Genomic DNA, 23,049 nt, shown 5'->3' with positions numbered 1-23,049 from the left:
ATTGCCTACAATCTCTGTATGCCTTAGGGCTGCCTTTGCTTCCTGTACTGCTTGTATTGGGTTCCATTTCCTCGCTCTCGTTGGATTTTGGTCGTATTTACTCACTGCCACGTATTTTTTCCCTAAAAACAACAACTATGTCCTGACCTCTGCACACTCCTCTGTTAAGCTAGTTATTAGTAGCTGGTGTATGCCTTTCCCACACAACCCCATACTACTGAGACAACGAGGAATTCCAAGCCATTTCCTAATATACAAATTTACCAACCTTCCACATTTGATATCAATATTTCATACACTGACAGTGGCCACATCAGCCTTGGGAATAGTCCGAACTGAAAACACCATAACTTTAACTTGCCTTGTAGGGCCTGTCTTCTCTATCCTTCCTATCCCCTCTGCAACATCTTTTGAATAACTTTAATTTCTGTCCCAATTTGCCAGGATTACACTGTCCAGCACTAATGGCAAACTAGTACAATGTCAACAAAATCACATTAAAACAAAGAAGATTACTATGAATGTGATTTGTTTTCAATTTTAATCTACCATTACATCTCATAACTATATAAGAACTAAATACTACCAATTTGTACCCACAGAACACTATGTAGCTACTTACCATCATAATTCACTGCAGAGTTAAATATAATGTTTTACGCCCCCTGAAGAGATGTCATGGCCGCAGAACCTATATAGTATATTTTTTTATGACATATTTGCGTATGATGAGCTCGGTGTTGATTTTTAGTATGTAGGATGTTAGTATATCCATGCAGATATAAATAATTAAGCTTAATGTCCCACTTTATTCACCCTATATTTATCTTATTTAAACAGCATTTTCTTAATTTCAAAACAATAAAATGTGTAAGCACATTCAAAGACATTGCTTATGTTACTTTGAACAACCTACTTAATGTTTTAGTTGCCTTAGGTTCAAGATTACTTCGCTGTTAATATGATATTGGCGGTTTCTGTTCTTTTTGCAAATCATGTAAAGGTGCAAATAGGGGAAAATAAGAAAATGCTCACAAAATTGCTCCTTTAGAAAGACTACCGTATTTTAACGTATTTTAAGACAATTTAGGATAGGTAAGGTTTTGCCCACTCAGATGGTACCATTATCTGATTTGGCCCATGGACTATTAGGTGGCCTGTTCAGGAATATGGCTCGAGGCAAAGACTTCAGTTGAAGAGCTACGTACAGTAAAGAAGAAACATTTCCAAAACTGCTTGCATCAGAGGGACTCTTTCAACAAAATTGCAACTCCACTCCGCAAGTGGAAATCCAATATGCTTCATGATCCGCCATTTCAATGTTGCAACTCTCTCTCTCTCTAGGGTTCTAAAAGTACTGTCACTCAGTCAGTCAGACAGTCAGTTACTCAGTATCATACAGACCAATGTTACAATGTTACAATTTCATTTAGCAGACACAACGATCAAAACAGGAGGAAACAAAGTGTAGGGCTGACCCCCGGCGGGCAGCCAAAAACTAAAGTTGGGAAGGGTTACCTTGATAAGAACAGCTGCGCTGTTATTCTGGTCTAACCAAGTTCCAGTTCAAGCTTAAAATAGTCTTCATCATTTGAAGTCTCTTGTTAATTTGACAAATGTAACACAGTAAGCTATCATTTCTTTTACTATGGGAAAAAAACGTGTCACTTTGTCTTTGGGTGTTATAGTACCAGCTTGCAGGCTAACATAACATTTTACTTGCCTCATGTGCTATCAGTTTTTGTAGAACTACCAGACCTACAGACATTTACACAGCTTGTTTTCTTGGTTAAGCATGAAAATATGTTTGTGTCACTTTATATCCGATCGATTGGTCTTGTCTTGGATAAGTTCTTTTTACTGAAGATCCTGTCATTTAATGTGACAATTTATTTTGGGCTGCAGAGAAATATTCATGCCACACAATGCCAATGACTAAAGCTAATGAGTATAATAGTATTTTTTTTTCAATATAATAATAATTCCAGAACATTGTGGCCATGGCTCTCTAAACTCTTGTCACTACGTGGGTATAAAAATGCAACTGAATGATTTATTTCGTATTGTTATTGTAAGTATTGTTAGTATTTTGACAGGTTTAAATGATTGAATGTCTATATCTGCTGTGTCTCCTCAGTTCCTGCTCTAATAGGAAGTTCACATGTACCAACAATGTGTGTGATGCCATTTGTGGGATCTATGGCGACGGGCACTACGTGACATTTGATGATAAGAGGTTTGACTTCAATGGACAGTGTGAATATACTCTTCTACAGGTAAAGTGACATGTGGTCAGATGTACGGTGATTAAAATTTAAATCCTTGTGATTTCAGTCCTAGTCAATATAAAACAAATCAGTGGTTACCATGGTTCCAAGTTCACCAATAATATCCATTCTTCTAGCAGCCCATGAACAGAGCTTCTTGTGGCTTCATCATGATAAACTAATATGAAGCAGAAAGAGCAGGAAATATTACTTTAGCATAAGCTGTAACAATAAGAGTAGAGTAGAGTAAACAATAAACTCTGTGGTGGATATCAATAAAATAAAATCAGGTTTGTATCTTGTGGCTTTAAAATCCACACCATCTTCTGCATGTATCTGCTCCTTGTCAGTTAACATAAATTTCACATGACTACCTGCTACTTCTCATATGTAAGAAAAGCCAAAGCATGGGTGTGGCCAGGAGCTCGTTTGGAACACAAGCTCCATCTTTAATCGCTAACATTAGCAAGCACAGCTTAATTAACCTTTTCGGTAACGCTTTATATTAAGGTCCTTGTAATAAGCATTAGTTAATAGGAAATAGGACCCTTATAAGTCCTTATAAGATGCTTATTAACATTAAATATATATATATTAATATTAGTATATAAGTTGTTAATAGTATTATAAACATGTTTATTGTTAGATTATAAGATATTTATAACCACTTATAAGAAACTTGTGAATAACTTATAGACAGCGTTAAAAAAACAATAACTTTATCGATCCCCAAAGGGAAATTTACTTGTCTGGCATTTCATTTACCATTTACTAAGAATTAAAAAGTCTGATGGCTGTGGGTACAAAAGATCCTCTATATCTCTCCGTCCTGCAGTGAAGAGAGAGGAGCCGTCCACCACCATTGTTTCTTTGGTCCATCAAGGCGTTGTGAAGTGGATGATCCATGTTGTTTAGAATGGCCTCAACCATCTCCAGTGTGCATCTCTCCACCACAATATTATCTATCTCTCCATCCTAATATTTTTAAAAGTGCCTCAAGAGGTTTAGTCTGTAATCTGGCAACTATTTCATGGAGAACTTCACATGGAACTTAAGTATTTGCCAACATCTCCAGCTCATCCACCCGCCCGCCGAGAGTGGACATTTCCTACGATGACTGATGGCAGAAAGGGTCTACATCTCCATTTCCAAGCCTTTACCTCTGCACCAGCACGGCAACCATGAAAACACCCCTCTATCACAGCTGGAAAAGGGTTTCAATGAAAGAAGCTATTCTCTTAAGCAAACTATTCTCCCCACAGAAATATCCATCAGCAGTGAACAAAACATGATAAAAATACAACACAAGTTAAGTAAAGATTCAGAGAAATTCAGAGCTACCAGACCTTGCTGCTACCAGTTGGAGCACATGTTCTAGAATAATAGTATATAAATATGATAGATATAGAATACTACAGAATATAGAATACTATAATTAACACTTACATCAAAGTTGTATTAATATATATCATGTTAATAAGCATCTTATAAGGACTTATAAGGGTCTTATTAACTATTAACTAACGCTTATTACAAGGACCTTTATATAAAGCGTTACTAAATTTTCCTTTGTTTGCATGTGCTTTTTTGGCCAGTAGTGTGTGTTTAGTGCTAGATGTCATCCTAAAATATTCCAAATAAAATATTTGTAAAATATTTAAACAAATTACACAAATGAGAATTAGAGCCCGACCGATACTGGATTTTTGGGGCCGGTGTCGATTCCGATATTAGGGGGTAAAAAAATTCCGATATCAATATATCGGCTGATGTATATATATTGTAGTTAATATGTATATATATATATATACATATATATATATATATATATATTCTACCAGTCAAAAGTTTGGACACATTTTCTCATACAAGTGAATGGGAAAGTGTGTCCAAACTTTTGACTGGTAGTGTATGTGTTCTGTAGCAGCTTAAATAGCACCAAAATAAATTATCAAAATAGAAGTGAGTATAACACAAAAATACACAAAAGTAGGAACAAAAAATTATTTTCTTGTTTTTCCGATCTTCACACAGTGCTGCTGAAGATAAGTCACTAAACACAGACCCGCTTATTTGACAGACTGATACTGTTGATAACAGTAATAAAAGGCTGAGTGAGCAGGATTTTCCATATTAAATATTCCCTCTCAATCAACATTATAATCCAGGAGAAGTGTGAGCTGGTGTCTGTATCTGCAGAGGATCTGCCCTTCCTCTGTGTTTCTATTCTTATTATTCTGCTCTGTTTGGGACATTTTGTACTATCTATGGACTGTCTATCGCGGGGCAGAGGTCTGGAGCTCAGCCAACAGTCCCCAGTCCAACAGGTCGGGACTCAATCAAAACGTAGCATCACGGTGACATGGCTCTCTCTCTGCTCTGCTCTCTGTCTGTCTTTAGCACCGTAACATCGTAACTTTAACATCTTTATGAGACGTGAAAGGGACTTCACAAAGCAACTTAATTTGCCGTTCTGTGAATGAGAACAGTCCCTGCGCAGGAGCAGGAGCTGCAGGTGTGACGGAGGGTGAAGTAGACAGACACACAGTCTACAGCAGCGCGATGATGGCTTATTAAAATCCTGTATCTTCCTGTGGGGTTGTACGGAGGTGTAGACGTGTAAGCTTGTTGTTTAGAGCGTAACCACTGTGAAACTTGCAGAGAATAAAGCTTAAAGCTCCTGTGCCTTCGTTACTATCGAACTTCAAACTAACTGAGAGCCAGACTGTACACACAGGATCTCGTCTGCGCAGTTTAGGTGCGCAGAGGGTAGAAACAGCGGTGCTCTGTTGGCAAGCTTTCTTTTGCTGATTACTGTGATTTTAACATGAGTTTGTTGTTCACAATGTTTCATTCTGTATGGGAAAGATAGTGCTTTCCTTCGCACTTGCGTCTGCTGCTCTGCTCAGATGTGACGTGCACTCTGGCAGCGATAGGGACGTCCTCATTTCCCATCATGCCTGCCGCCTAGTGCTGTCTGAGTAGTTTAAGGTGTTAATTTTGCTATTTTATGTTTGGAAGTGCAAAAAATAATTTTTGTTAGTGTTTGTAATGTGTCTGTTCAGAACATATGTTTTGCATATGGCATACGTTAGTAATTGTCATTTTTGTGCTGATTTATAGTTGTAAACAGGAGTGAGGAGGCTGTCTCATTTCTTGACTCCAGCTGTAATTTCATGTTAAGACTGAGAACCTGGCTCTCGTGATCAAAATTAACTGTGCGCCCGCTGTTTGACAGGACGTGGAATGACTTTGACTCGCAGCAGTCAAAATTTAAAGTTGTTAATATTGGAGCACACATAAGCTAATACCGATATATCTGCAAAGTGTTAATGTCGGCCGATAAAATCAGCAATGATGTTTAATGAGAATTACTAACTAAAAGTGTAATCACTGTACTTACCAACAAGAAAGGCCACTGATGCACAAACCAAGACATCCATTAAGTTTAAATAATGTTACGAATAACTCACAGGTACTTCAGTTGTCCATTTTTTTTTAATCTACAGAATATATCACATATGTGGGTAAAAAAATATCAAATTAGCAAAACATGTTAACTAATTATGGTGACCAAGCCCCAAGAGAAGCATTTACTGAACATAAACATGTTGATTTCATTAAAAAGGAAATACCTAGAACATAAACAACAATGGTTTCCAGTCATTGCATTCCGTGTCTTCTCCTAACTCAGGACTACTGCAGCGAAGGTCCAAGCAAAGGAAGCTTTAAGATTATCACTGAGAATGTTCCATGTGGAACCATGGGAACCACCTGCTCCAAGACCATCAAAATCTTCCTGGGGGTAAAGACAACACTCTTGCTATCCACTGCCTCAAACACTACATGAGAATATCCAACTTATATGATGTCACCAATCTAATATTGAACTAGGTCTATAACTCAAATTATAATCTATGTTATTTTTCCATTTAGGATTGATAATTATTAATATTTCATTGATGGGGAACACCCTTGGGTGCTTCAAACTAAACTGACACTTAACTTAATTTGCTATCATAATTGAAGGCACAAGTTTCCCACTAAAACCAATAACTGTACCTTTCATCCCATGTTCCCAATTAAATGCAACCTGTCTTTTCACAAAGCATCATGCAACTTTTCAGGAGAAACATGAAAAAAAGTCCAGTAAAGTAATCATCACGCAAGTGGTTACTTGTTCTACCTCCTTTAGCTGGTACAGTATAAAATGCATGTTCATTTAATGTTGATACCCACAGGATAATGAATTCCAACTTAAAGATGAGAACTTCCACGTGGTTCAAGGTGGCAGCCAGGTGTTCCCTGTTCAGGTGCACAAGATGGGTATTTACCTGGTGGTGAGGATCAAGCCGGGACTTGTGCTCATGTGGGACAAGAAGACCAGTCTTTTCATTAAAATCAGCCCAAAGTTTCAGGTAAATATTCAAGTCTGCGTGTCATGATTGACAACAGGTTGTAGCGTAAATGGGTAGCAAGAGTAATAATTACTAACTAATTAATATCAAAATATGAAGCAATAATTCACAACTCAAAATGATGAATTATAATCACAAAAATTGGTTTAAAAGGTGAAGGAGAGTGATGGCATTCAACTTCAGCTCTCAGAAATCATTAGTTTTATAGAATATAACATATAATATATAACAGAATTTAGGTTAACCTTAAATTCAATGTTGGACGCCACCCAATTTTGACAAGACAGGGAAAACTTATAATTAGTTAATTCATTACTTTAGGCTCAATATCTCAGGGTTACTACGAGGTTCTAGGCCATGGTGAACAGTGACTTTACCATTTCATTCACACACAAATCACATGGATCAAGGTCTTTATAAATAAAAGGTTTATTTAACTTCTAGACAGAATATAAATGAACAAATGAAGGATAAATGAACAGGTACAACGAATAAGGTAAATGAAAAAGGTACAATGATGAACAATAAATGAATGACAACGGACCACATTGTACATATCTTTGATGTTTTAGAAATTAAATGGGATTTCGGCAGTTGAGAGTTCTAAAAGGCACCAAGGAAGATTGAGAAACCATTCAAAATTAATTCTGATTTTAAAAGATCTTTGTTTAGGTTTAATATTAATTAATCCTAGATAATTTAGCATCAAGCATCAATGAGTGGAAGATGTAATTATACCACCTGATGATCATCTAATGGCTGCAGCAGCAAGGCTCTCTGTTGGAGCTTGGGCCTTTTCAGGACAGCTTTTGTCCCTCGTGGACGAGTCTGCTTTTTTTTTTTTTTTTATATTCAAGTTTTTATTGAACTTTTCAAACGCTTGATACATGGCGAACCTATTATGTTTCTCCATACAGGAACAGGTAGTATATAATTAACAATTAACTTTGGCGACAGACTTCGCACATTTTTGTCTCAGAAAAACATAAAAAAGATAGGCAGCAAATACAAAAGAGAGTGGATACACAATAATACCAACTAATACGTACATGTACAGTATCTGTATACTCGCACACTTGTATATGTACTCATACCTTCATACATGCATATCTGCACATGCACACATACCTAACCTGCTTCTACATACATCATATAGACATGTTGCTGAGGTATACAGTATTGCAGGATCCCATTTGGGGGAAGCGAAACACAACAAGAAAACCAGAGTCCGAGTGGGGGTCATTATCAACTTTTATGTAGTCCCAAAACCTGTCCCAAGCGGTCACCCCCTCCCCTCTGTCATCATTTAATCTACTAAGCATACATTCATAGGATGTAGTTTCAGTCATTGCACAGACCCATTCTTTCACCTGTGGAGTTTCTGATGCCTTCCAATGTCTTAAAATGACTCGACAAGCTGTTCTTGTACCCACCGAAATTATAGAGAAGTTACATTTAGATATATTGGGAGATTTATCCCCCAACAAGCAGAGCTCTGGATTTAGGGAGATTTCTGCTCCAAGCCAATTACTTAAAATATTTAGAATCTGAGTCCAGAAAGATCTGATTAAAACACATTCCCATATACAGTGGAGAAAGGTTCCAGTTTCCTCTTTGCATTTCCAACACAAATCATCACCCAGTAGTTTCATCATACAATCTAGATGGTGTGTAATAGTATCTATGTAATACGTTATATTGCGTACGTTTACCCCTTGCCTCTCTCACATATTTACCACAGTCTGTTCGGGAGTATGTTTTGTTCAAAGTCCCCTTTAAAGGTTGCTGGATTCAGCTTCTTCAACACGTTCAGTGCAGTACGAGATCAGCATGGTGATGATACTGGCCGTGTTCTGCGGCCCAGTACACAATAAGGCTGTTCTTGACGGCTCAGGACTTCAGGAGAGGTTCAGGCTGCATGAGCTTACAGTGGAACCTAGGAGAGGCCGTGTGCTACTCCCCCCCTCCCCGAACAACAAGGAAAGAACAACAAGGGAAGAGCAACAAAAACATTAACAGCTTCATAATCTATGGGCCAAAGGGATCTGGTCTCGGTGGTCCCTCTGTAGCCCCACCCATAAGGAGAAGGTTCTGAGATTAAAATTATTTATTTTAAGGCATTAAAATCAATATTGCCTACTTTACAAATTTAATTCTTCTGCACTTAAAAAATTCAAACCCAACAGGAAGTCAGCCATTTTGCTGATTTTCCAAATAAAGCACATTTTGGCCACTTTACAGAGTCCATACTTGAACAAACTCTTCTTAGGGACTTCATCCAAGACTTTTTGGACAAGACATTAATGATTAAAAGTTAATAAAAGCTTGACTTTTCATCAAGGGGTGTGGCCTTGGCTGGGGGTCAAAGTTTTATTTTTTGGGGGCAAAAGCCCCCCCACCAAAAACAAAAATATTTGTAACTCTCTTATAGTGTTCGATTTTCCTCATATTTTATATGTACAGTATGATAAAACTCCCAGCTTGAACACAACTACATGCAAATATTTCCCATAAGGCATAGAAACAGGAAATGTAATTGTTTTTAGACTACAAGCCCCTCCTCCAAGGTGGTAAAACATAACATCGCCATGATGCCTCTCCATAACATTTAGGCTGTGATAACTTGGCTGTACTTGATCATATCTGCACCAAATTTAATATGCTTTATAAGAGTCCCGCCCTAAACAGATCTACACACACACACACCAAATTTCACAGGTTTGATGAGGGTACTGCCCTGAACACATCTACATATACATTTTTCAATCATAGTCATAGCACCACCTACTGGGCAGAGCCTGTATCAACTCTCATATACATTGTCCAATCTCCACCAAATTTCACAGGTTTGATGAGGGTACCGCACTGAACAGATCTACACATTAATCTTTCGCTCATAGTCATAGCGCCACCTACTGGAAAGAGGCAGTAGTAGGTCTCCTATACATTGTTCAATCTCCTCCAAATTTCACATGTATGGTGCAAGTCCCGGTGTGAACAGATCTAGATATTGATTGTGCTCATGCTGACAGCAGCCCCTACTGGGGGACAGCCTGTGGCTACAGCACATCCTGTGCTTCATGCACACCCCGCTTCTGAGGTGCACCCCGTGTCTACAGCATACCCCGCGGCCGCGACAAGCCCCAACGTGACCAACGTGACCGTGCACTAACGGGTGCGAGGACCCTATTGTAACTGTAGGGATTATTAGGGCCCGAGCACCAACGGGTGCGAGGACCCTATTGTAACTGTAGGGATTATTATTATTATTAGGGCCCGAGCACCAACGGGTGCGAGGACCCTATTGTATCTGTAAGGATTATTATTATTAGGGCCCGAGCACCGAAGCGGTGCGAGTACCTCTTGAAATTGAAGGAATTATTATTCTTTCTTTGTTTGTTTGTTTGTTTGTTTGTTTCTGGTGCCAAATGAATCGCATATTTGGCGGCTTTAACATGCCCCAAAACTCATCAAATTTGGACTGTGCATCAGGTCTGGTGAAAAATTTGATATTTTGTGGGTTTCGCAGATGACTGTTGCAAAATGGCTCCATAGCGCCCCCTAGAAATTTTCAAAAACGCCTCCCCATAGAGGTTACTTTCACCTAGGTGTATGAAATTTGGTAAGCATATTGAACAGCCCAAGACGCACTAAAAAGCCTCTTGCACCCATACCTCAAACCCAACAGGAAGTCAGCCATGTTGCTTTGAATTTCAAAATAAGACGTGTTTTTGGCGATTTCCAGGGGTCATACTTTAACGAACTCCTCCTAGGGACTTCCTCCCAGACTTTTCAAAGTCGCTCAGTTTATTGACAACACATTGAAGATTAAAAGTTATCAAAAGCTTGAGTTTTTGAGAATGGGCGTGGCCTTGGCTGGGGGTCAAAGTCTGATGTTTTTTGGGCAAAATGCCAAAAAATGAAAATCACTGTTACTCTCACATACAGTCTTCTATCCTCTTCATATTTCACATGTATGACAAGAATCCCAGCCCCAACACAATTACAGGACAATATTTCCCATCAGGCCTAGCGCCCGCTACTGGAGACAGGAAGTGACATGTTTTACTCTACAAGCCCCTCCTCCAAGGTGGTAAAACATATTAACCTCAAATTCATGTCAGGAAACTCTTAAGATCTTGATTAAGGTCTGTGAGAAAACTTGGTCAGGTTACAACAGAGGGCGTGACCCTGGCGGCGCCACGAATATAACCTTCGCCATGATGCCTCGCCATAACATTTAGGCATTGATAACTCGTCCGTACTTCATCCTGTCTGCACCAAATTTCACATGCTTGATCAGAGTCCCGCCCTGAACAGATCTACACACTCCTTTCCTAACCAATCCTATAGCGCCACCCACTGGTGACAGCCTGTATCAACTCTCATATACATTGTCCAATCTCCACCAAATTTCACAGGTTTGATGAGGGTACTGCCCTGACCACATCTACAGATACATTTTTCACTCAAAGTCATAGCGCCACCTACTGGGCAGAGCCAGTACTACCTCTCACATACAATGTTATATCAGCTTCAAAATTTACATACATGATTATAGTCTCGGCCTGAACAGGTCTACATATTAATATTTCACTGATAGTCATAGCGCCACCTACTGGGCAGAGCCTGAATAAACTCTCATATACATTGTCCAATCTCCTCCAAATTTCACTGGTTTGATGAGGGTACTGCCCTGAACACATCTACATATTATTCTTTCCCTTATAGTCATAGCGCCACCTACTGGGCAGAGCCAGTACTAACTCTCACATAGATTGTCCGATCAGCTCCTAATTTTACATGCATGATCTTAGTCTCGGCCTGAACAGATCTCCATAGGAATTTGAGTGATGCAGATATCACGACCTACTGGTGCACAGTCCCTGGCTGCAGCACATGCAGTGGGTGCACCACGCCCTGCTTCTGCGACACGCCCAGCGGCCGCGACATGCCCCAACGTGGCCACGGGTGCGAGGGCCCGTTCATCGCCGCTTGCGGCTTTAATTAGGGCCCGAGCACTGCACGCAGTGGCGAGGACCTCTTGGAATGCAAGGAATTATTATTCTTCTTATTATTTTAATCCGCAATGAATCGCAAATTTGGCGGCTTAAACATGCCCCAAAACTCATCAAATTTGGAATGTGCATCAGGTCCGGCGAAAAATTTGATATTTTGTGGGTTTCCCACATGGCAATGGCAAAATGGCTCTATAGCGCCCCCTAGAATTTTCCCAAAATTCAGCCCCTAAAGGAGGTTTCACCTACGGGCCTGAAATTCGGTAGGCATATGTATCATGTCCATACCTACAAAAAAGTCTCATATACATATGCCCATAACCCAACAGGAAGTCAGCCATTTTGCTTTGAATTTCAAAATAAAGCGTGTTTTTGTGGATTTCCAGTGGTCATACTTTAACGAACTCCTCCTAGGGACTTCCTCCCAGACTTTTGAAAGTCGGTCAGTGTATTGACAAGACATTGGAGATGAAAAGTTATCAAAAGCTTGAGTTTTTGAGAATGGGCGTGGCCTTGGCGGGGGGTCAAAGTCTGATGTTTGTTTGGCAAAATGCCAAAAATGTCAAATCACTGTAACTCTCATATATAGTCTTCTGCCTTTTTCATATTTCACGTGTATGACAAGAGTCCCAGCCTGAACACAATTACATGAAAATATTTCCCATCAGGCCTAGCGCCCGCTACTGGAAACAGGAAGTGACATATTTTACTCTACAAGCCCCTCCTCCAAGGTGGTAAAACATGTTAACCTCAAATTGATGTCAGGAAACTCTTAAGACCTTGATTAAGGTCTGTGACAAAACTTGGTCAGGTTACAACAGAGGGCGTGACCCTGGCGGCGCGGCGAATATAACCTTCGCCATGATGCCTCGCCATAACATTTAGGCATTGATAACTCGTCCATACTTCATCCTGTCTGCACCAAATTTCACATGCTTGATCAGAGTCCCGCCCTGAACAGATCTACACACTCCTTTCCTTACCAATCCTATAGCGCCACCCACTGGTGACAGCCTGTATCAACTCTCATATACATTGTCCAATCTCCACCAAATTTCACAGGTTTGATGAGGGTACTGCCCTGAACACATCTACAGATACATTTTTCACTCAAAGTCATAGCGCCACCTACTGGGCAGAGCCAGTACTAACTCTCACATACATTGTCCGATCTGCTCCAAATTTCACAGGTTTGATGAAGGTACCGCCCTGAACACATCTACATATACATTTTTTGCTCATAGTCACAGCGCCACCTACTGGGCAGAGCCAGTACTAACTGTCACATACATTGTCCGATCAGCTCCAAATTTCACAGGTTTCATGAGGGTACCGCCCTGAACAGGTCTACATATTAATCTTTCGCTCATAGTCATAGCGCCACCTACTGGGCAGTGCCAGTACTAACTCTCACATAGATTGTCCGATCAGCTCCTAATTTCACATGCATGATAACAGTCTCGGCCTGCACAGGTCTACATGATCATTTTTCGCTCATACTCATAGCGCCACCTACTGGCAAGAGTCAGTACTACCTGTCACATACAATGTTATATCAGCTTCAAATTTCACATGCATGATTATAGTCTCGGCCTGAACAGATCTCCATAGGAATTTTGGGTGATGCTGACCAAGCCCCTACTGGTGGACAGCCTCTGGCTACAGCACATCCTGTGCTTCATGCACGCCCCGCTTCTGAGGTGCACCCCGTGTCTGCAGCACACCCCGCGGCCGCGACAAGCACCAACGTGGCCACGAGTGCGAGGGCCCGTTCATCGCCGCTTGCGGCTTTAATTAGGGCCCGAGCACTGCACGCAGTGGCGAGGACCTCTTGGAATGCAAGGAATTATTATTAGGGCCCGAGCACCGAAGCGGTGCGAGTACCTCTTGAAATTGAAGGAATTATTATTAGGGCCCGAGCACCGAAGCGGTGCGAGTACCTCTTGAAATTGAAGGAATTATTATTAGGGCCCAAGCACCAAAGGCGGTGCGAGGACCTCTTGAAATTGAAGGAATTATTATTCTTTCTTTGTTTGTTTGTTTGTTTGTTTCTGGTGCCAAATGAATCGCATATTTGGCGGCTTTAACATGCCCCAAAACTCATCAAATTTGGACTGTGCATCAGGTCTGGTGAAAAATTTGATATTTTGTGGGTTTCGCAGATGACTGTTGCAAAATGGCTCCATAGCGCCCCCTAGAAATTTTCAAAAATGCCTCCCCATAGAGGTTACTTTCACCTAGGTGTATGAAATTTGGTAAGCATATTGAACAGCCCAAGACGCACTAAAAAGCCTCTTGCACCCATACCTCAAACCCAACAGGAAGTCAGCCATTTTGCTTTGAATTTCAAAATAAGACGTGTTTTTGGCGATTTCCAGGGGTCATACTTTAACGAACTCCTCCTAGGGACTTCCTCCCAGACTTTTCAAAGTCGCTCAGTTTATTGACAACACATTGAAGATTAAAAGTTATCAAAAGCTTGAGTTTTTGAGAATGGGCGTGGCCTTGGCTGGGGGTCAAAGTCTGATGTTTTTTGGGCAAAATGCCAAAAAATGAAAATCACTGTTACTCTCACATACAGTCTTCTATCCTCTTCATATTTCACATGTATGACAAGAATCCCAGCCCCAACACAATTACAGGAAAATATTTCCCATCAGGCCTAGCGCCCGCTACTGGAAACAGGAAGTGACATGTTTTACTCTACAAGCCCCTCCTCCAAGGTGGTAAAACATGTTAACCTCAAATTCATGTCAGGAAACTCTTAAGATCTTGATTAAGGTCTGTGAGAAAACTTGGTGAGGTTACAACAGAGGGCGTGACCCTGGCGGCGCCACGAATATAACCTTCGCCATGATGCCTCGCCATGACATTTAGGCTGCGATAACTCGCCTGTACTTCATCGTGTCTGCACCAAATTTCACATGCTTGATTAGAGTCCCACCCTGAACAGATCTACACGCTCCTTTCCTTACCAATCCTATAGCGCCACCCACTGGTGACAGCCTGTATCAACTCTCATATACATTGTCCAATCTCCACCAAATTTCACAGGTTTGATGAGGGTACTGCCCTGAACACATCTACAGATACATTTTTCACTCAAAGTCATAGCGCCACCTACTGGGCGGAGCCAGTACTAACTCTCACATACATTGTCCGATCAGCTCCAAATTTCACAGGTTTGATGAGGGTACTGCCCTGAACACATCTACAGATACATTTTTCACTCAAAGTCATAGCGCCACCTACTGGGCAGAGCCAGTACTACCTCTCACATACAATGTTATATCAGCTTCAAAATTTACATGCATGATTATAGTCTCGGCCTGAAAAGATCTATATATACATTTTTCACTCATAGTCATAGCGCCACCTACTGGGCAGAGCCTGTATCAACTCTCATATATATTGTCCAATCTCCACCAAAATTCACTGGTTTGATGAGGGTACTGCCCTGAACACATCTACATATACATCTTTCGCTCATAGTCATAGCGCCACCTACTGGGCAGAGCCTGTATAAACTGTCATATACATTGTCCAATCTCCTCCAAATTTCACAGGTTTCATGAGCGTACTGCCCTGAACACATAGGCATATTACTTTTTCGCTCATACTCTTAGCGCCACCTACTGGGCAGAGCCAGTACTAACTCTCAAATAGATTGTCCGATCAGCTCCTAATTTCACATGCATGATTATAGTCCCGGCCTGGACAGATCTATATATACATTTTTCACTCATAGTCATAGCGCCACCTACTGGGCAGAGCCTGTATCAACTCTCATATATATTGTCCAATCTCCTCCAAATTTCACAGGTTTCATGAGCGTACTGCCCTGAACACATAGGCATATTACTTTTTCGCTCATTCTCTTAGCGCCACCCACTGGGCAGAGCCAGTACTAACTCTCAAATAGATTGTCCGATCAGCTCCTAATTTCACATGCATGATTATAGTCCCGGCCTGGACAGATCTATATATACATTTTTCACTCATAGTCATAGCGCCACCTACTGGGCAGAGCCAGTACTACCTCTCACATACAATGTTATATCAGCTTCAAAATTTGCATGCATGATTATAGTCTCGGCCTGAACAGGTCTACATATTAATCTTTCGCTCATAGTCATAGCGCCACCTACTGGGCAGAGCCTGAATCAACTCTCATATACATTGTCCAATCTCCTCCAAATTTCACAGGTTTCATGAGGGTACTGCCCTGAACACATCTACATATTATTCTTTAGCTCATAGTCATAGCGCCACCTACTGGGCAGAGCCTGAATAAACTCTCATATACATTGTCCAATCTCCACCAAATTTCACAGGTTTGATGAGAGTACTGCCCTGAACACATCTACATATACATTTTTCACTCATACTGATAGCGCCACCTACTGGGCAGAGCCAGTACTAACTCTCAAATAGATTGTCCGATCAGCTCCTAATTTCACATTCATGATTATAGTCCCGGCCTGAACAGATCTATATATACATTTCTCACTCATAGTCATAGCGCCACCTACTGGGCAGAGCCTGTATCAACTCTCATATACATTGTCTGATTTGCTCCAAATTTCACAGGTTTCATGAGGGTACTGCCCTGAACACATCTGCATATTCATTTTTCGTTCATAGTCACAGCGCCACCTACTGGTAAGAGCCAGTAGTAACTCTCATATACAATGTTCAATCAGCTTGAAATTTCCCATGTATGATTACAGTGTCGGACTGAACAGTTCTACATAATCATTTTTCGCTCATAGTCATAGCGCCACCTACTGGTAAGAGCCAGTACTGACTCTGACATAGATTGTCTGATCAGCTCCTTATTTCACATGCATGATAACAGTCTCGGCCTGCACAGGTCTACATAATCATTTTTCGCTCATACTCATAGCGCCACCTACTGGGCAGAGCCAGTACTACCTCTCACATACAATGTTATATCAGCTTCAAAATTTACATGCATGATTATAGTCTCGGCCTGAACAGGTCTACATATTAATCTTTCGCTCATAGTCATAGCGCCACCTACTGGGCAGAGCCTGTATCAACTCTCATATACATTGTCCAATCTCCTCCAAATTTCACAGGTTTCATTAGCGTACTGCCCTGAACACATAGGCATATTACTTTTTCGCTCATACTCTTAGCGCCACCTACTGGGCAGAGCCAGTACTAACTCTCAAATAGATTGTCCGATCAGCTCCTAATTTCACATGCATGATTATAGTCCCGGCCTGGACAGATCTATATATACATTTTTCACTCATAGTCCTAGCGCCACCTACTGGGCAGAGCCTGAATAAACTCTCATATACATTGTCCAATCTCCTCCAAATTTCACAGGTGTCATGAGGGTACTGCCCTGAACAGATCTCCATAGGATTTTGGGTGATGCTGATAGCACCACCTACTGGTGCACAGCCCCTGGCGGCAGCACATGCTGTGGCTCATTCACACTCTGCTGCTGCAGCACGCCCCAAGGCTGGCTCATACCCCGTGACCGCGACACGCCCCAACGTGGCCACGGGTGTGAGGGCCCGTTCATCGCCGCTTGCGGCTTTAATTAGGGCCCGAGCACCGAAGCGGTGCGAGTACCTCTTGAAATTGAAGGAATTATTAGGGCCCGAGCACCGAAGCGGTGCGAGTACCTCTTGAAATTGAAGGAATTATTATTATTCTTTCTTTGTTTGTTTCTGGTGCCAAATGAATCGCATATTTGGCGGCTTTAACATGCCCCAAAACTCATCAAATTTGGACTGTGCATCAGGTCTGGTGAAAAATTTGATATTTTGTGGGTTTCGCAGATGACTGTTGCAAAATGGCTCCATAGCGCCCCCTAGAAATTTTCAAAAACGCCTCCCCATAGAGGTTACTTTCACCTAGATGTATGAAATTTGGTAAGCATATTGAACAGCCCAAGACGCACTAAAAAGCCTCTTGCACCCATACCTCAAACCAAACAGGAAGTCAGCCATTTTGCTTTGAATTTCAAAATAAGACGTGTTTTTGGCGATTTCCAGGGGTCATACTTTAACGAACTCCTCCTAGGGACTTCCTCCCAGACTTTTCAAAGTCGCTCAGTTTATTGACAACACATTGAAGATTAAAAGTTATCAAAAGCTTGAGTTTTGGAGAATGGGCGTGGCCTTGGCTGGGGGTCAAAGTCTGATGTTTTTTGGGCAAAATGCCAAAAAATGAAAATCACTGTTACTCTCACATACAGTCTTCTATCCTCTTCATACTTCACATGTATGACAAGAGTCCCAGCCCCAACACAATTACAGGAAAATATTTCCCATCAGGCCTAGCGCCCGCTACTGGAAACAGGAAGTGACATGTTTTACTCTACAAGCCCCTCCTCCAAGGTGGTAAAACATATTAACCTCAAATTCATGTCAGGAAACTCTTAAGATCTTGATTAAGGTCTGTGAGAAAACTTGGTGAGGTTACAACAGAGGGCGTGACCCTGGCGGCGCCACGAATATAACCTTCGCCATGATGCCTCGCCATAACATTTAGGCATTGATAACTCGTCCGTACATCATCCTGTCTGCACCAAATTTCACATGCTTGATCAGAGTCCCGCCCTGAACAGATCTACACACTCCTTTCCTAACCAATCCTATAGCGCCACCCACTGGTGACAGCCTGTATCAACTCTCATATACATTGTCCAATCTCCACCAAATTTCACAGGTTTGATGAGGGTACTGCCCTGAACACATCTACAGATACATTTTTCACTCAAAGTCATAGCGCCACCTACTGGGCAGAGCCAGTACTAACTCTCACATACATTGTCCGATCAGCTCCTAATTTCACAGGTTTCATGAGGGTACTGCCCTGAACACATCTTCATATTCATTTTTCTCTCATAGTCATAGCGCCACCTATTGGTAAGAGCCAGTACTACCTCTCACATACATTGTTCAATCGGCTTGAGATTTCACATGCATGATGACAGTGTCGGACTGAACAGTTCTACATATACATCTTTCACTCATACTCATAGCGCCACCTACTGGGCAGAGCCTGTATCAACTCTCATATACATTGTCCAATCTCCTCCAAATTTCACAGGTTTCATGAGGGTACTGCCCTGAACAGATCTTCATAGGAATTTGGGTGATGCTGATAGCACCACCGACTGGTGCACAGCCCCTGGCTGCAGCACATGCTGTGGCTTATTCACACTCAGCTGCTGCAGCACGCCCCAAGGCTGGCTCGCATCCCGCGGTCGCGACACACCCCAACGTGGCCACGGGTGCGAGGGCCCGTTCATCGCCGCTTGCGGCTTTAATTATTATTATTCTTTGTTTGTTTGTTTGTTTGTTTGTTTGTTTGTTTCTGGTGCCAAATGAATCGCATATTTGGCGGCTTTAACATGCCCCAAAACTCATCAAATTTGGACTGTGCATCAGGTCTGGTGAAAAATTTGATATTTTGTGGGTTTCGCAGATGACTGTTGCAAAATGGCTCCATAACGCCCCCTAGAAATTTTCAAAAACGCCTCCCCATAGAGGTTACTTTCACCTAGGTGTATGAAATTTGGTAAGCATATTGAACAGCCCAAGACGCACTAAAAAGCCTCTTGCACCCATACCTCAAACCCAACAGGAAGTCAGCCATTTTGCTTTGAATTTCAAAATAAGACGTGTTTTTGGCGATTTCCAGGGGTCATACTTTAACAAACTCCTCCTAGGGACTTCCTCCCAGACTTTTCAAAGTCGCTCAGTTTATTGACAACACATTGAAGATTAAAAGTTATCAAAAGCTTGAGTTTTTGAGAATGGGCGTGGCCTTGGCTGGGGGTCAAAGTCTGATGTTTTTTGGGCAAAATGCCAAAAAATGAAAATCACTGTTACTCTCACATACAGTCTTCTATCCTCTTCATATTTCACATGTATGACAAGAATCCCAGCCCCAACACCATTACAGGAAAATATTTCCCATCAGGCCTAGCGCCCGCTACTGGAAACAGGAAGTGACATGTTTTACTCTACAAGCCCCTCCTCCAAGGTGGTAAAACATATTAACCTCAAATTCATGTCAGGAAACTCTTAAGATCTTGATTAAGGTCTGTGACAAAACTTGGTGAGGTTACAACAGAGGGCGTGAACCTGGCGGCGCCACGAATATAACCTTCGCCATGATGCCTCGCCATGACATTTAGGCTGCGATAACTCGCCTGTACTTCATCGTGTCTGCACCAAATTTCACATGCTTGATCAGAGTCCCGCCCTGAACAGATCTACACACTCCTTTCCTTACCAATCCTATAGCGCCACCCACTGGTGACAGCCTGTATCAACTCTCATATACATTGTCCAATCTCCACCAAATTTCACAGGTTTGATGAGGGTACTGCCCTGAACACATCTACAGATACATTTTTCACTCAAAGTCATAGCGCCACCTACTGGGCGGAGCCAGTACTAACTCTCACATACATTGTCCGATCAGCTCCAAATTTCACAGGTTTGATGAGGGTACTGCCCTGAACACATCTACAGATACATTTTTCACTCAAAGTCATAGCGCCACCTACTGGGCAGAGCCAGTACTACCTCTCACATACAATGTTATATCAGCTTCAAAATTTACATGCATGATTATAGTCTCGGCCTGAACAGGTCTACATATTAATCTTTCACTCAAAGTCATAGCGCCACCTACTGGGCAGAGCCAGTACTAACTCTCACATACATTGTCCGATCAGCTCCAAATTTCACAGGTTTCATGAGGGTACTGCCCTGAACAGGTCTACATATTAATCTTTCGCTCATAGTCATAGCGCCACCTACTGGGTAGAGCCTGAATAAACTCTCATATACATTGTCCAATCTCCTCCAAATTTCACAGGTTTCATGAGGGTACTGCCCTGAACACATCTACATATACATTTCTCACTCATAGTCATAGCGCCACCTACTGGGCAGAGCCTGTATAAACTGTCATATACATTGTCCAATCTCCACCAAATTTCAAAGGTTTGATGAGGGTACTGCCATGAACACATCTACATATACATTTTTCACTCATAGTCATAGCGCCACCTACTGGGCAGAGCCTGTATCAACTCTCATATACATTGTCCAATCAGCTCCAAATTTCACAGGTTTCATGAGGGTACCGCCCTGAACAGGTCTGCATATTAATCTTTCGCTCATAGTCATAGCGCCACCTACTGGGCAGTGCCAGTACTAACTCTCACATAGATTGTCCGATCAGCTCCTAATTTCACATGCATGATAACAGTCTCGGCCTGCACAGGTCTACATAATCATTTTTCGCTCATACTCATAGCGCCACCTACTGGCAAGAGTCAGTACTAACTGTCACATACATTGTCCAATCTCCACCAAATTTCACAGGTTTGATGAGGGTACTGCCCTGAACACATCTACATATACATTTTTCACTCATACTCATAGCGCCACCTACTGGGCAGAGCCTGTATCAACTCTCATATACATTGTCTGATTTGCTCCAAATTTCACAGGTTTCATGAGGGTACTGCCCTGAACACATCTGCATATTCATTTTTCGCTCATAGTCACAGCGCCACCTACTGGTAAGAGCCAGTAGTAACTCTCATATACAATGTTCAATCAGCTTGAAATTTCCCATGTATGATTACAGTGTCGGACTGAACAGTTCTACATAATCATTTTTCGCTCATAGTCATAGCGCCACCTACTGGTAAGAGCCAGTACTGACTCTGACATAGATTGTCTGATCAGCTCCTTATTTCACATGCATGATAATGGTCTCGGCCTGCACAGGTCTACATATGAATTTGGGTAATGCTGACAGCAGCCCCTACTGGTGGACAGCCTGTGGCTACAGCACATCCTGTGCTTCATGCACACCCCGCTTCTGAGGTGCACCCCGTGTCTGCAGCACACCCCGCGGCCGCGACAAGCCCCAACGTGGCCACGAGTGCGAGGGCCCGTTCATCGCCGCTTGCGGCTTTAATTCTTCTTCTTCTTCTTATTATTATTATTTTAATCCGCAATGAATCGCAAATTTGGCGGCTTAAACATGCCCCAAAACTCATCAAATTTGGAATGTGCATCAGGTCTGGAGAAAAATTTGATATTTTGTGGGTTTCCCACATGGCAATGGCAAAATGGCTCTATAGCGCCCCCTAGAATTTTAGCAAAATTCAGCCCCTAAAGGAGGTTTCACCTACGGGCCTGAAATTCGGTAGGCATATGTATCATGTCCATACCTACAAAAAAGTCTCAAATACATATGCCCATAACCCAACAGGAAGTCAGCCATTTTGCTTTGAATTTCAAAATAAAGCGTGTTTTTGTGGATTTCCAGGGGTCATACTTTAACGAACTCCTCCTAGGGACTTCCTCCCAGACTTTTGACAGTCGGTCAGTGTATTGACAAGACATTGGAGATGAAAAGTTATCAAAAGCTTGAGTTTTTGAGAATGGTCGTGGCCTTGGCGGGGGGTCAAAGTCTGATGTTTGTTTGGCAAAATGCCAAAAATGAAAATCACTGTAACTCTCATATATAGTCTTCTGCCTTTTTCATATTTCACATGTATGACAAGAGTCCCAGCCTGAACACAATTACATGAAAATATTTCCCATCAGGCCTAGCGCCCGCTACTGGAAACAGGAAGCGACATATTTTACTCTACAAGCCCCTCCTCCAAGGTGGTAAAACATGTTAACCTCAAATTCATGTCAGGAAACTCTTAAGACCTTTATTAAGGTCTGTGACAAAACTTGGTCAGGTTACAACAGAGGGCGTGACCCTGGCGGCGCGGTGAATATAACCTTCGCCATGATGCCTCGCCATGACATTTAGGCTGCGATAACTCGCCTGTACTTCATCCTGTCTGCACCAAATTTCACATGCTTGATCAGAGTCCCGCCCTGAACAGATCTACACACTCCTTTCCTTACCAATCCTATAGCGCCACCCACTGGTGACAGCCTGTATCAACTCTCATATACATTGTCCAATCTCCACCAAATTTCACAGGTTTGATGAGGGTACCGCCCTGAACACATCTACATATACATTTCTCACTCATAGTCATAGCGCCACCTACTGGGCAGAGCCTGTATAAACTGTAATATACATTGTCTGATTTTCTCCAAATTTCACAGGTTTCATGAGGGTACTGCCCTGAACACATCTGCATATTCATTTTTCACTCATAGTCACAGCGCCACCTACTGGTAAGAGCCAGTAGTAACTCTCATATACAATGTTCAATCAGCTTGAAATTTCCCATGTATGATCACAGTGTCGGACTGAACAGTTCTACATAATCATTTTTCGCTCATAGTCATAGCGCCACCT

General features: G+C 41.8%; 1 protein-coding gene across 1 annotated transcript in view; it reads left to right on the top strand.

The window, feature by feature from the left end:
- Window positions 1–23,049, top strand: part of LOC138591281 (mucin-2-like) — a 152,326-nt gene that overhangs the window by 65,627 nt on the left and 63,650 nt on the right. The window contains exons 20-22 of the mRNA XM_069661861.1: window positions 2,138–2,276; window positions 5,962–6,072; window positions 6,509–6,685. Coding sequence (XP_069517962.1) covers window positions 2,138–2,276; window positions 5,962–6,072; window positions 6,509–6,685 — 427 coding nt within the window. The remainder of the gene's footprint in view (window positions 1–2,137; window positions 2,277–5,961; window positions 6,073–6,508; window positions 6,686–23,049) is intronic.

Source organism: Semicossyphus pulcher, unplaced genomic scaffold (assembly GCF_022749685.1).
Source record: "Semicossyphus pulcher isolate SPU_LCO1_2020_fin unplaced genomic scaffold, fSemPul1.0.p SCAF_1, whole genome shotgun sequence".
Taxonomy (NCBI): Eukaryota; Metazoa; Chordata; class Actinopteri; order Labriformes; family Labridae; genus Semicossyphus; species Semicossyphus pulcher.
Note: the sequence above shows the minus strand (reverse complement) of the source record. Positions and strands in the feature narration are given on the sequence as shown.